The sequence below is a fragment of the Cornus florida genome, unplaced genomic scaffold, assembly GCF_030987335.1.
Source record: "Cornus florida cultivar Cherokee Brave unplaced genomic scaffold, ASM3098733v1 CherokeeBrave_3.0.0_Hap2_Chr11, whole genome shotgun sequence".
In the NCBI taxonomy this organism is placed as follows: Eukaryota; Viridiplantae; Streptophyta; class Magnoliopsida; order Cornales; family Cornaceae; genus Cornus; species Cornus florida.
In genome coordinates, this window is record NW_026775581.1 from 21,118,548 (window position 1) to 21,134,766 (window position 16,219).

The following is a 16,219-nucleotide window of genomic DNA, read 5'->3' on the forward strand; positions in this document are numbered from 1 at the left end:
CTTTAGAGCAACTATGTTGTCATTTTTTTGTAAAATCATTGCAGGGTCCTTTTTATTTATTTATTTATTTATTCTTTATTTATTTTTTTCTTTTGGTCCATTACATTTAAACATAAGTTTTGAATTACAGATGGGGTGGACCACTTCCGCAAAGTTGGTTAGATCAACAACTGATCCTGCAGAAGAAAATTCTTGGCAGAATGTATGAACTTGGAATGACACCAGGTACTATTTATTGTTTAAAATCCACTCTATTTAATTTTTAAACTACTACTTTAGCTGCAATTGTAACTGCAGTACATAAGGAGAAACTAGAACGGAAAAAGGTTGGCATAATAAACAGGAATTATTTCTACACCTTCATCTCAGCATGTTGTATTATATAGAACTTGAGAACCTTGGAAGTTCCAGTTGAAGTGGGAACATGCTACAGCATTATGGTTAGTAAAGGCCATTATCCAGTGAATTCTTGGAGGGTTGGAATGGATACAATCCAATCCATCTGATATTATTAAAACAATGTTGCTTCTTTGATACCCGAGCACCAGCTTTTGCACTTTGCAGCCTAAGCGTCATCTTAAACTATGCTTTTCTTCGTCATCATATTTGATCAGATATGACATTGTTTTAGTTATTCATTTTTTGTGCCCATGTAAGATGAAGTAGAATCTCTGTCTTCAATAGGAGAAGCAAAACTTTTTATGAAGTACAAAAATTGTACCAGAAAATTATAATTTTTACTTTAAATTTGTCCTTCCTTACGTGGATAAATTATTCTTAATGCTTTTCTATGTGTGTTTCAGTCCTTCCAGCCTTTTCTGGAAATGTTCCAGCAGCACTGAAATGTATGTTTCCATCTGCCAGAATAACACGCCTAGGAAATTGGTAAGTACTACTATTTACTAACTAGGCATTTTAAAGTTACGGAATTATTTATTATAATCCAATAATTCTTTGCTTCCTGAAATGATTTACTTTGAAGAATTTTTTTACGAGTTTCCAACTTTATTGCCATGGGGTGGTTATTTTGTTTTGGAGGGCCTAAACCAAATTAAAATAACCAAAATAACTGGCATTTAAAGTCCCATGCATTATTTATGTTTTGTAAATAATAAAATTTTAGCAAGTTTTACATTACTTTTGTAAATAGAAAAAGAAAATTAAAAATCTAGATGGAATGGCCTTATATATCCAATAATTTAATTACAAAAATCACACTGCACTTTCAAAGTGCGCTTGGTTTTCAAACACGGCATGATGATTTTACATTTCACCACAAATTCAAGAGAAAAGTGTGATTACATGATTTACAACCATCCCAATTTATTTTCAATTATTTAGCAAATTGGTTTTAATTTTCTGTATAAAAATAAAAAATAAAAATAGTGCACCAGTGCTTGAGCATCTTTAAGATAGTCAACTTATAGTTGATGTTTGGTGTAGATGAATTTTCACATTTTTATATGTACATCCAAAAATATATAGACAGTAAGATGATTTTAAACTAAAGTTTTTTTTTTTTTTTTTTTCCTTTCTTTCTTTCTTTCTTTCTTTCTTTCTTTCTTTCTTTCTGTTTCACTGGTTCTAATTGATCATTGTATGCGATCTTTCTGGGAACAACATCATGGAGATGGACCAAGTTGATGTTGGGTCAGGGTCTTTTATTTGAAGGGCACTAGCAAATTGGAAAACATGGTTCTTCTGAAATTTCACACACACACACACACACGTGCATTAGAAAAATAAGGGCAAATGTTTCCTCCATTTTCATCTTCTTTTTTTTTTTTTGTTCCATCCATCCTAGCACTAGCCAACTTTTATTATATCAACAAAGCCATTTTCCAAGTATAAAACAAGGTCTAGTTTTGCCATGATGCCCTATTTAAGGCCATAGTTTTGCCATTATGCCCATTTTAAGGCCATAATGTAAAATCATATGCCAACATCTTTTTTCTGCTTCTCTAATCCCGCAGATTTTAAAATTTATTATATAATGGTGACTTTAGAATAATGGTGCTCAGCCATTGTTTTCCTTAACGATGTGAGTCGTAATAATCATAAATTCAATACCAATTGGATAATATAATGATTTCTTTCATTTTTTTATTAGTAAAAAAGTGCTAACTTTCTCCATCCTGCTTTTAGGTTTACTGTTGGGGATGATCCTAGATGGTGCTGCACTTATCTTCTTGATGCAACTGATCCATTGTTCACTGAAATCGGGAAGGCATTCATTGAGCAACAACTTAAAGGTGTGCACATTAAATTTCTTGCTCTCCTTTTCCTCCTCCCTTTTCATCCAAGTTGTGTTTGTGTATAAATTTTTAGTTGGGTACTTGGGTGGTTATGATGTATTTATGTCTTTATGCTCAAGTATTTGAAAGTGTCTGTTGTTTGTAATAATTGGATTTTACCTCCTTGGTCAGAATACGGCAGGAGTGGCCACATATACAACTGGTAAGATTTTTTCCAATTTCGTACTCTCACAATTATTTTTTAGTTCCTTGATTTTTTAAAAAGGTCATATTTAGGTTATTGACATTTTGTTCATAAAATCACTGTTTAAGCAAGGAAAAATTAATTATTAATAATCTGATTTCATACATGTAACTATTGTGGAGTGTGTTATACTATTGATTGTTCTTTCAAGTTCATCTTTCATTCTTCATCTATTTTTCATTGCTCACCCATATTTGTCATGTCAGTTTATAAATGGTTATATAACTTTGATCCCCTCTTCCCATTCTCTTTATCTGGGGCTCCCCCTCATGTGCTAGCATGGGAATGTATCAGTTTGAGCACTATCATCTTTTCTTCATGTCATCTAAGTGTTTTTTTCTTTAATAACTTCTTGTTTAAATAATAAAATGAAACTACACACACACACACACATACATGTATATATTTTTCAACATTATGTAACCACTAGATGAATCCATGCAGCGATACTTTTGATGAGAACACTCCGCCTGCAGACGACCCAGGATATATCTCTTCATTAGGTTCTGCAATTTTTAAGGGGATGCAAAGTGGCGATAGTGATGCTGTTTGGCTTATGCAGGTGCAATTATAGCAAGCCAAATTTCTGGCAATTTATTTTCATTTATGTTTCAATTATTGCATACAATGTGGCTTAAAAAGAGAAAACAGAAAAAGAAAAAAAAGAACAGAAGTTTCTGTACCTAGGTTTATGTATATTTGCAAGTGAAATTGGAACTTAGATCTGCTTTTTGGCACTGCTTCACTGTGCAATTGACATTTTTGTCTCATTTCTCCACTAATGTTTTGTTTTCAGTCACTGTAGCCTTTTGTTGTGTTAACTGTCCTACTTCCATTTTGTAGGGATGGCTTTTTTCATATGATCCATTTTGGAGGCCTCCACAAATGAAGGTCATATCTATAATTCATTGGTTTTCTTTTGTGGATTACTAGTTGGACTGTTGGACCTTATGCACGTGTGCATGTAACTGATAGATGGGAAAAAGTGATCTAATAAAGTACAATTCTGAAAGTTCATTATGACCCTCCCCTGCATTCATATTTGTAAAGGTACATGGGACAGGGTTCTTTTTAAAAAGACATGATACTCAAAATGTTCCCCCGGTTCAAACTTAAAACTTTATTTTCACAGGTTAACAAAATTATGTTTGCACCCACCTTTTGGAACTTAAGATATTATCTTATTTTTAACTTTTTATTTGTTTCAATTAACACACAGTTTATGGATGGTTGGTTTGAAACTTTTTTTGTTTTTCCTAGTTGATACCTTCCCCCTTCCCTTCAAAGAATTGTTTGCACCCAAGAGAAGTCAAACCGTAGACCTGATGCTTAATGAGGCACCAGGGCCAAGTGATTTACCCCACTTGAGCCAACCCCTTGGGGTTGGTTGGTTTGATTAATGTTGAAGTAATGCAGTAACTAACATGTGAACTGTAGCTTCCCAACTTTCTGCACCCATAATCAAAATCCAAATTTCGTCAATGGCATTCCATGCCTTTTTTCTTCTATTATATTTTGAAACATGAGTAATTTTCTGTGTGCATGCACAAGCCTCTTTTATTTATTTATTTAATTTTTTTGTCACTGTATATTTATACATGCACTAGTGTGTTATACATCAATATACATTTTGGTCATTGATTCACCAAAAATGTTTTTCAATCTTGAATCTTTGACATGGTTCTGTTCCAGTAACTTCACTGTTATGCATTTGTTGTGCTTCTGGTTTGCAATGACTCGTGCTATTTTTCAGGCACTTCTACATTCTGTTCCAGTGGGAAGACTTGTTGTCCTTGATCTGTTTGCCGAAGTGAAACCCTTATGGAGTACTTCAGAGCAGTTCTATGGTGTTCCTTACATCTGGAAAGTGATAGTCCTTTTTTGTTCTTTTTCATGATACGTTGGTCACTTGTCACACAACACCTGCTCCACAAAAGATTTAATAGTTTTATTGTTACTAATAAATGTGCCTTGATTACTGATTAAAATTTGAGTACAACAGCAATATGTGCATTTTCACCATAAAACTGGTTATAAATTTTCTATTTCTTGAGTGTGATAATTTATGTTGCATCTATGTGAAAAGCTGGCAATTACGATACGTTGATACATTTTTTAATATCAGAATGAGGTTTATTTATCTTAAGCACGTATCAAGTTATTAAAAACTAAAAAAATGCATTTAGTTGAATATAGTGAATAAGAATGAATCTGGAGAGAATTGGGTCTAGGTTAAGCACCTAAATTCTTGCACATTTAGGTTTAGCAGTTTCACACTGGGTGGCAGGATTATCATGACCACTCTATTGTTCTTCCAGATTGACATATGCACTTCTTAATGTATATCCCTTGTTCTAACTCAGTCAATTCTGTGTCTAAGAGAGTAAGACCATGTATTCCATGTCAATGTATAGCATTTGTCCACGTTCACAAATCATAGCTAGTTATGGAATTGCTCGTGTACATGGAATATTGCAGGAAGCCATAAATCTAAAGAAATTATGTTCATTAACTCCTTGGAAATTTGTTTCTTTTATTTTTCTGGTACATTGCCTTTTTACATTTATTTTATAGCATATTCTGGTGATGTACTTCTTTACAGGTGTATGCTGCACAATTTCGCTGGGAATGTTGAGATGTATGGGATTTTAGATGCGATAGCATCTGGACCTGTTGAAGCTCGTACAAGTAAAAACTCAACTATGGTAAATTTACCGATTCAACTCTTGCTGAGCTTCATGACATATTCAATTGTTTGTTAAAGTAATTCAAGGTTTTTGCAGCCATGATATATAAAATGTGAAGTATCTGATAAACAAACATTATTGTGGCTTTAATTCTTACTGCAAGTTATTGTCTAGTTTTAGCTTCCTGGATTCTGTCGCTGGTTGAAAATGCTTCAATGATCATCATCTTTTACTTATTAAATTTTAAAGTCTTAGTTCCTTGCTGATTGATTAAGCATTTTGTAACTTCTGAATATTCTTCCTGCAGTTGTCTATCTTGTGATACCACACTGCAACATTTAGACCCATTTTCTGTGACCTGTAATATATTTTTCTTCGTAGGTGATGAGTGAACATATGGATAACGTAATATACTCAATACTGTATTTGATCTACAAAAATACATGTACTCTGTTTAGAGGATGTAATTTGTAACCATTGGTCTTGTATTGGTCTCCTTTGTGATCCTTTTCTTGATTGATACACTCGAACAATACAATAAGTTTTTTCCTCTCTCTCTCTCACGCGCGTGCGCGCGCACACACCAGAACACACACATCTGTTCAACTTGTAGAATTGAAGTCGTTAGTTATGTCATAACACTTCTATTGTTTTTTACCAATATCCTTACAATCTTATTAGATTCGTGTCTCTTACTTTTCACTGTTTTCTTGTCTAAGGTTGGTGTTGGAATGTCAATGGAGGGTATTGAACAGAATCCGATTGTTTATGATCTTATGTCAGAAATGGCATTTCAACATAACAACATTGATGTGAAGGTAACAATAACATTTTCTTCTTTCTCCAAATCTTTACATATATATATTTCCAATTTTAAGCTTTTGGAGAATTAATTTATCACTTGCACCCCAAGCAGAATTATGTTGATGGATCTTACATCCTGGCTCTGTTATGGCGGGGTGTGGATCCCTTGTCAGCTTTCTGCCTGTACATCCTTGAGCAGGCAAAATCGTACATCCTGGCTCTGTTATGGCAACAGTTCCTATGGTTTGACCACCTCAAAATGTTGCCAAAAAATATATAGATTGTTGAGTTCTCCTTTCTGATGGTGAATTGGTATTTATATTTCTTTCAGAAAAGTCTGAGATTGTTACCCTGGGCTTTAATGTGTCAGAATATGAGCAATGAAAGACCTTTTCGTGTTTTTTTGTTTTGGGCCGGGGGGGGTGGTGGCGTGGCGGAAGAGTAAACTGGTCTTACGAATATTGCAACTAAGTAACTTTTTGGATTTACCTTTAAATCCCTGTTTAAAATTCACTCATTCAGTTAGTCAGTTATGATGATTATGATTTGAATCATACTTTATATATGCTAATTTTCAATTTGCATTTATCTTGTCCACAATGAGGGTGGGCCTTGACACAACGGTAAGATTGCTCTATTTGACCTGGAAGTCACAGGTTTGAAACGAGAAACAGCATCTTTGCATGCAGAGGTAAGACTCATGCACTGGCTAGCCCATAAATCATGTCCACAATCATGCATTAATGGTAACTATAGACAAGTAGAGCAGTGGCACACAAATTTTTATGTGAAAATCCAACCGTAAAAAACTACGGGACCTAGTCCAGATAAACACAATTCACTGTATGAAAAAAGGAGTTATATTTGACAGTTCCCACACCCTAGAGCCCTTAATTACCTCTTGACACAAACTAACGCCAAACTCTCCACACAAGTCTTAAGGTTGTTCGTCCGCTCATCAACAGACTTCACTCCTCACAAATCCACTTCTCTAGTAATTGTTCCCTTTCTGCTACGAAATTTGATTGGTTGATTTAAATCGGTTTGTCGAATTCCTCCTTGATGAACATTCAATCACATATAATGCTGTCTATGACCCTATGGAAACCCTAGACTAAGTAATTGGGAATTCTACGCTCTCAAGGATTTTCTCTCTAAATAATTAGAAACTTCAAAATTCATACCTAGACTAACCATACCCATATTTATAACCACTATAGGTAGCCCAGATGTTTTTTTAAGTTGAATCCTTGTAAAATCTATTTTGAAAGAGTCTCCAAAAATACAGGTCTGAAGGGTTTGATCAATCAACCCTTCATTCGACACCCTCAGAAGTTGCTTTGACCTATCGGCCATTGAATCGATGCTCTCAGTAATTCAACCCTTCAATTTCAGAAAGTTCATCGAGCGATCAGCCTATCAATGGAAAAAAACAAAAATAAAATTCCTATCGATGGATGGCCTTGATCTATCGACTGATGTACTACTGTTCAGTTCAAAATGCAGTTTTGAAGAATGATTAAATCCTATAACTTTGAAATGCCATTTTTCAAAAACACATTTAGAATAAAATTGTAAGCCCCACCGCGATCAATCTAGGTCATATAAGGTTTTCTATGGTCAATTTACCTGCACCCTAGATATTTGATTGAGGATGTGGATTTATTGTCAGGTTCTTTGCGAAACTGTTTCTGCCTCGTCTTCAACAGCTATACTCGAATGACTCAAGGCATTTTGACACATTACAACCAAAGTTTTTGGTAGGAGATCTCCAACACATGACTCAAATATGTAACACTACATTATTTTTGAGTGGAAATGGAAAATAGAAACAACAGAAAACCAGTATAGCAAGCAAAAATAATCAAACCTCTAAACCTGGGATCCAAGGGATTTTTCTGCGCAAGATAGCTTCCAGGACAAGCTGGGAGAATTGAACTATCCAAGAACCCAGACAAATTGTTCCAAGAAGTAAAGCCCATTCAGCCATATTGTGAGCTTCTCGCTTTGAAGCCCACTGAACTTAATCCATTTGTGTATGATCTTATGTCTGAAATGACATTTCAATGCAACAACATTGATATTAAGGTAAGTGTAACTTCTTTTCTTTTTTTTCTAAATGAAGGAAAGTATTATAAATATAAACAATATAGTACAATAGAGAAATGAGGGCATACCTTAAACCACCCCAAAGACCCCTACAAGAGGGACAAAAGAAAGCCAAGGACAAACCCTTGGAAAGCATAAACAAAATCCGAAAACAGAAATGATATCTTGAAGGCATACCCTCAAGATATCCATAACCTCCCACAGAATACATTTCACCAAATCTTTTGGAGCTCTTTGTCTCTCATTATGAACTCTTATCTATTCTCTCCATCCATATGAAATACAAAGAAGCAGTGAAACACATCCGAAACAGTTTGTGCTTGAAAGTCCTAGTTGCATACTGCTGATAGAAGACCTGGGCAAAGTCCAGAATTGAATCACACCTATGAATGTCCCACTGGCAATTATCCGACATACCAGACCACACCTGCCAAGTATAGTCACAGCTGCAAAACAGATGGTCACCAGTCTACACTCTGCCTACACGAAAAACAGACTGAAGCAAGATAAATTCCTCTTTTCTGAAGATAGGAACTGGTCAGAATAGCATTTTGAAGGACCAGAACAGCATGTATAGACCACCTAGGCCTTCCACCATTCCAACATAACTCAGACCAGAATATCTCTGGTTTCTTCTCTCTGCAAGCCTCCCAAAACTGTTTGAAAGAAACCTGTGAAGACCGCCACATTAATTGATCTGCACCCCAATGAATCTTGTACCCCTGAAAATAGGTCAACACATCTTGAGTATCATCATCAAACTTAGAATCATACCAATGCTGATCCACAATAAACTCACTCAAAGACACCACTTTTTTTCTATGTATACATCTCAGCCTTCTTTGAGGAAATATCTCTGTAAGAAGTTTGCCCTCACACCATGGATCCAAGAACAAATGGACATTCTAACCATTTCCAATTCTGTACCTGCAATTCAGTTTCACAATATCTCTGACAGCAGCAATACTCTTCCAAATTGAGGAATAAGAATCCCTAGGTACCACATGCCAGTAGGATGCCTTATTTAGATAGCAATTCTTAAACCAAGCTACCCATAATCTGTCCTTGGACATAAGAAAGTCCCAGGCCAGAGAGCATTTTGAAGCTGTATCCACATCAACAATTCTCCTCAAACCAAAACCACCTTCAGCTCTAGGAGCAGCCAATTTCTTCTAGTTCAAACCATGGAGCTTATGATTGTTATCATCATGACCCCAAATGTAATGACCCGGTCATTTTCCTTCCTTTTCTTTTTCCTGAAATTTTACGGATGAATTTTTTCCGTTTAGCTTTCTTTTCCGAGTTCTGTTTCTTGTCATTTAGTGTCATCTCGAGTGCTTGGAATTGGTTTTTGAGACTCTTTCGTTCGGATTGACAACTTCCTTTGAGGACCGAGTCATTTCCGCATTTTTCGTTTTTCGACACTTCACTTTTCGTCCTTTTCCCTCTTTCGTCTTTTTCCCTATTTCGTCTTTTCCCCGTTTGTCACTTTGTTGGCATAGCCTCACTTTTCATGCTCGAAGTTGGTTTTTGACTTCACGTGCCTTCATTTTAAGTAGTTTCCAGGAAATACGTATCTTTACTTTTGCGGTAAAGTACTTCGGTTGCTCCTGGTGTCCATAGGGGCATGGATGCACAGTTCTTCAAAATCTTTTTATTTTCTTGGGGTGTTTTTCGTAAATATCTTTTGAAGATATTTTATTTCAGGGGTTTTTAAGAAAATATTTTTGGAAGATATTTTCATTCTGGGTCATTAGTGCAGTTTTTACTTTTTGGAAGGGCCATTGTGCAATTAATGAAAGTTATTGCAAAATACCTCGTCTGGAGCCTAGATCCTCGTACGGGATTCATTTTCACATTTCGTCGAGTCGTGTACTCTTAGAATTTCCTTCTGGTCGTTTTTCTTCAATTTCAGGGTTTCTGGTCCCGGTTGCCGCCGAACTTGTTCGGGGCATAACTTTCTGTTCGGGACTCGGTTTTCGACGCCGTTTTTTCCGTTGTTCATATTTTCTCATTTTGAACCTTTTTCGTTCACGGATTTTTTCCGTTTGAGCGCGTTTGCTCAAATTTCACTTTTCCGGACCTGGCGGGGCTCTTTCGGGACGCTTTTAGGGTTTTCCTATAAATAGAAAGTCTTAAAGTGAAAAATCACTTTTCTCTTCATCTTCCTCCCTCTTTAGCCGGCAGCCATGGGAGCTCCTTGGGCTGCCACCCTTTCTTCTCCTCCTCCACTTGATTTCCTTGGTAGAAAGTCTTCGGCCTTAACATTTATCGTAGGCCTCGACGTGCTCTACCTTTTCCCCTTATTAGAACCCATTTTTGGCCAAATTTTGAGTTCGGATTTGAAGTCAAGTTGTGATTTTCATGGGGCTTTCTTGGGATTCTTGTTCATCGTGTTGTCCCCGACAAAACCCCGAAGTCTCATCGAATTCGGAGCACTTTTCTTTCGGTGGGCTTTTGAGATTTTCATCTCAAATTGAGGTAGGGGGTGTCTTAGGTTTATATTAATGTTGTATTGATGATTTTAGAAGTTTATACAACTTGTATGCATGCTTTGGTTTAAGTTCTAGAATTTAATTTAATAAATTTCTATAGTTAAAATTTAATTCTCATGATGATGTATAACTTAGAATTAAATTGTGGCATGCTAGAAAATTAAGCTTTGATATGGTTGTTCACATATATTAAATTGGGATAATTTGAATGAGAATTGCAACTTTTAATTAATATTTATCTTTGGTGAAAGTTTAATTTACATAGATGTAACTTGCATGAAATAAGCTTGTGATGTGAGATTTCAGTAGGCCTTGACATGTTCCCCTAACATATGTGAATTTGAAAGCATTTGGACAAGTTTAAAAATTTAGAGATTTTAATTAAAAGAATTAATTAAAATCTATTTAATGGCTCCATTGGCCTAATTAAGTTTTTAACTTTATATTTGTAATGACTAGGACTTGTATGCTAGTATATATTAAATTGGGACCGTTTGACGTTGTTTTAGAATTTAGGGAATTGATTATTAAGATTTAATTAAATTCCATTTTTATGATTCCAATGGCCTCATTTAGTTTTTGAATTGAGATATGTGATGATCAAGTTATATTGTATAACATGTATTAATTTTGGACCATTTGGTTGAGACTTGAAACCTAGAGAAATTAATTAGTTTATTTAATTAATTTCCGTTTCTATTGCAATAAGGATTTAATCATGTATCTGACATTAGTTGTATGTTTAAACCATGATTTTGGACTTGTATTAGATTCATGAATGTATGTTTTCAATAATGAATTATATTGTCATAGCGTGTAACGAATCGCACACTAAAGATTCGACATGTTATGCTATAGTAGTTGTGGACTTAGAGCATGTATTGTATGTATTTCCAAATTCGGTTGTGCATGGTAGATAGTTGATTATCTAGTATATACATGTTGATATATACGTTGTTGCATAACTTGTTGATTTTGGAAACTTAGGGACGTCGTTGTCTGACTACGGCTAGGACATGGTTCTAGTACGGGAGTTGTCCCTCTACAGTCAAGTGCGCACATAGGGAGGTTATCCGTGGGCTAGTAACCCTAAAGTAACCAAGGTGTCGGCCTGATCCGACTGATGTCCGAGTATCCACCTTATTTGATTTCGCTTTTCATTTCAAGTTGATAACTAGATGATGTTGTACCCTGTTGGTTCTTAATTGATTTCCCGTTTTAAGTTTCAAGATGTTGACTTTGAGAAATCATGCTTTGATGCGTTGTATTAGAAATCCCAATGTTGGTTAAATTGCATCGATATTGTGATTTGTGTTTTGATATTCAAATGTAACTTAGGAATGATCCAATAAATTGATTAGAACGTAGACGTTAGGTGGCATGACCCATTTTAGTTGTTTTCGTGTTTCAGATTTCAAGCTGAAGACTTTGAGAGTCTATATTTTGATATTTTGTATAATATGTGATCATGCTAGAAACGACCTAAGGTAGCTTAGGATGATTCCTTAGATTCATTAAAACATAGACGCTAGGTGGCATGACCCACTTTAGTTGTTTTCATATCTTAAGTTGCAAGTTGATACTTATGAGAACCTATATCTTGTTGCTTTGTATAACATGCTTCCACATTGTTTAAATTGCATGGATGATGTGATTTATGCTAGAAATGATCTAAGGTAGCTTAGGATGCTCCCTGAGTCTCATCTTGACTTAGATGTTAGGTGGCATGAGCCCCTTTTCTCCCACGAGTAGCTTTATGTTACTCACCCACGTTGTGGGGACATTTTTCAGGTACAGGGACCTTGATTTGGGATGCACACTAAGCCATGGAAGTTTCATAGACTGGAAGTATCTTTTTCATGCAAATGTTAGCATGAATTGCCATTTTCATAGCTTTGTATGTCTAAACTAGTATTCTTTGATTCCATATATATAAAGTGCGCATATGTACACTCTTTTCATTGTATTTAACATGTATAAGATGAGGCCGGAGGCCAATGACATGTATTATGTATTCTATGCACTTTTACCTTCAACGTTTACTATGAAAATGTTGGAAAATCACTGGTCATTGTTTCATAACTTTTGCATCGGGCGTGGGAATTCCATTCTTTTTCTTTCGTAGAGTCTCTATGATCATGCATGAGGTATGGCCAAGGGCCAAACACCATTTTGTTCTACGTTTCACATTTTGGTTTCATTTATTTGCATTTTTAGCCATTTTTGGCCTTTGAGAGGTCATATTTTGCATTTAGGACATTTTGAGGCCGCGGACCATTGGGACGCACCTTAACTGTCTTTTTACGCATGCGTGCATGTCCACATTTCACAAAACTCTTAAGTTTCAACTTTTAACCTATTTTTGGGCGATTTTAAGAATTTTCATGAAAATTCATGCCTTGGGGCATCATTTTAGGTTCCTCCTTGTTTCGGCATGTTTTGGATGCTTGAATGAGGCTAGGAAGCATTTTGAAACTTGTTCGGTTCAGGTAGAAAGCATATAGATCCTTAGAAATGGACCAAGCACCTCACACACACATTGCAGCAGCTTTTTCTGCTGCAGTAGATGTGTCGGCCGGCTGATAAGGATCCATCAGCCTGCTGACAAGCCTCGAGGGTCCATTCCAGTAGCCTTTTAGTGAAAAATGGCGTTTCGGCCGGCTGATCCTTGGGGTTCGGTCGGCTGATGATTGAGCTTCAGCCGGCTGACCCTTGCCGTCGGTCGACCGATCCTCCCTGGAACCATCTTCCTCATCTTTTCCTTGGACAGCTTTGTTGTTCCAACTTTGGGGAATCATATCTCATTCATTTTAAATCCAAAATGGGTCATTCTTGAATCTAAGTTCAAGAGCTAGAAGTTAGCTTTCCAATGGTACCAATCACTCATCAAAACTCTACCTATAGTGAGAGTTATTCCAGTTCTAGTAAGATAGTGTCGTGGTATCTCTTAAACGGGAAAGGCCACTTTGTTTTAAATTCATAACTTTTCCGTCCGGACTCCGAATCAGGTGATTCTTGAGTCAAACTTTGTTCATTTTTCATTGTCTTTCCAATGGCGTGCTCGATAGCGCCCACTTTCATTTTGGAAATGACCATTTTGCCCTTTGGTTCATTCTTGTCCGTTTGTGAACTGTTGCTTCCACACTTGTTTTCTTTGAGTTCCATGACCTCAATGGGGGTCACATTGGTGTCTTAGGGACATGTGGTGTCTCTTGAGACCATTGTTTCATCTTTTGCTTCCGCATTCTGGATCCAGTTCGAGTCATCACAGGACATACTGGGTTGAAAAATCCAGGGTCGCCACACCAAATAAAATTCCTCATTCTCCTCTCAATGATGTTAACCACTGAGGCAGGGATAGTATAGACAGATGACCAATATTGGACCAGAGAAAATGACCACAGCCCTTACTATTTCCACCCTCCCAACCATTGAAATATAAATACCACTCTACCTAGTTGTAGTAGCCACAACTTTGTCAATAAGGCCCAAAAAATCATCTCTCTTCAAATTTTTATCAGAAATAGGTAAGCCCAAATAAGTAAATGGAAGTTTACCCATATTACAACCCAGAATTCTCATAATAGAAGCTTTCCTCTTCACAGGCCTGGTTAAGAAAATTTCGGATTTTTCCTTGCTCACAGAGAGACCAGAAACGGCCTCAAAATGTTTCATGATCTTCTTGAGAGTGAAAACAGTTGCCAGGTTAGCCCTCACCATAACTAATAAATCATCAGCAAAAAACTTGTGGGATAAAGAAATACCAGCTCTTGTAGCAGCTTCAGAGATTACCATATTACCTTTGTTCGCCTCAGCTTCAAAAACCCCTGAGAGATACTAAGTAACAAGGGTGAAAAGAAGAGGAGACAGAGGACATCCCTGCCTAATCCCTTTCTCAGGTTGAAAGAAGCCATAGGGGCTGCCATTAATCATAATAGAAAACCAGACTGATATGATACATTCTGTCACCCACCTAATCCAGACACTGCCAAAGCCAAACAATTTCATCAGATGTACCAAAAAAGACCAATGAACAGAATCATAAGCCTTTCTCAAATCCACTTTCCAAGCCAAGGTAGGTTTGGCATTTTTGGCACCAAAGCCTCTCATCAATTCATGAGCAATAATAATATTGTCCTTAATTTGCCTCTCTTTAATAAAGGCATTCTGTTCTTTCCCTACAATATTCCACAAGACCATATTCAATCTATTGGCTAAGATTTTAGTGATAACTTTGTAAATTACATTACACAAACATATAGGCCTGAAATCAGTTACCTTGACAACCTCTTTCTTCTTAGGAATTAGGGTTATAAAAGAGCTATTGATACCTTTTCCCATCACTGGATAATGGAAAAAATCATTCCCCACTGTATTCCAGTATTGTTGAAAAAATCTCACTGTGAAACCATCTGGCCAAGGTGCTTTGTCAGCCCCCATGCCAAAATGTTACATTTCTTCTTGGTCAAATGTTACATACTTAAACCATCTAATCTAATAAGAATTTGGGAAGTTCAATGTCCAGTGTATGTCCCACCTAGTCGAGGTGCCACGTCCCTCACAGTTAAAAATGCAGGATGTGGATTTGTTTTGCAGGGCTACTAAATTACTAATCCCCTTTCAGCTGTCTTTCTACCTGAACTGCCTTGAGCAGGCGAGCAGCTCCTGCGGTTTCGATGACCCCAAGGAGTTGGCAAAAAATATATAGATTGCTGAGTTTTGCTTTATTTTAGGAATATTGTTTTAGGATTTGGTTATTTGAGACGGAAAGGGAAAATAAACTAAATAAGTTGGAACAGAAGAAACAGCAATAATTCAGGCGAAAACCATCAAACCTTTGAACCTGGATTGCCAAGGATTTCCTCTGTGCTCCATCACTGGAAATTTCTGGAAGAGCTGAATTGAAGAGCATTGCCTGAATGCCAACTATGTTTATACCTTGAGTATTTTTGCAATTAAGTTGAAATTATATTGGAAATGTCATCTTGTTCTTCTTTGCTTATTAAAACTGTGTTAACTCACTCTTATAAGAACAGATAAACACAATTCACTATATGAAAAAAGAAGTTATATTTGACAGTTCCCACACCCTAGAGCCCTTAATTACCTCTTGACAGAAACTAATGCCAAACTCTCCACACAAGTCTTAAGGTTGTTCATCCACTCATCAACAGACTTCACTCCTCACAAATCCGCTTCTCTAGTAATTGTTCACCCTTCTGCTACGAAATTTGATCGGTTGATTTATATTGGTTTGTCAAATTCCTCCTTGATGAACATTAAATCACATATAATGGTGTCTATGACTCTATGGAAACCCTAGATTGAGTAATTGGCATTTCTACTCTCTCAAGGATTTTCTCTCTAAATAATTAGAAACTTCAAAATTCATACCTAGACTAACCATAACCCATATTTATAACCAATATAGGTAACCCAGATGTTTTATTAAGTTGAATCCTTATAAAATCTATTTTGAAAGAGTCTCCGTTCTCCAAAAATACAGGTCTGAAGGGTTTGATCAATAAACCCTTCATTCGACACCCTCAGAAGTTGCTTTGACCGATCGGCCATTCAATCGATGCTCTCAGTAATTCAACCCTTCAATTTGAGACAGTTCATCGA

The 16,219-nt window shown here is 36.3% G+C and overlaps 1 protein-coding gene across 1 annotated transcript in view; it reads left to right on the forward strand.

Annotated features, from left to right (window-relative positions):
* Positions 1-16,219, forward strand: part of LOC132285984 (alpha-N-acetylglucosaminidase-like) — a 34,759-nt gene that overhangs the window by 15,205 nt on the left and 3,335 nt on the right. Inside the window, exons 6-14 of the mRNA XM_059788229.1 lie at positions 131-225; positions 804-885; positions 2,146-2,252; positions 2,427-2,457; positions 2,944-3,061; positions 3,343-3,390; positions 4,253-4,361; positions 5,101-5,204; positions 5,906-6,004. Of these exons, the coding sequence (XP_059644212.1) occupies positions 131-225; positions 804-885; positions 2,146-2,252; positions 2,427-2,457; positions 2,944-3,061; positions 3,343-3,390; positions 4,253-4,361; positions 5,101-5,204; positions 5,906-6,004 (793 nt within the window). The remainder of the gene's footprint in view (positions 1-130; positions 226-803; positions 886-2,145; positions 2,253-2,426; positions 2,458-2,943; positions 3,062-3,342; positions 3,391-4,252; positions 4,362-5,100; positions 5,205-5,905; positions 6,005-16,219) is intronic.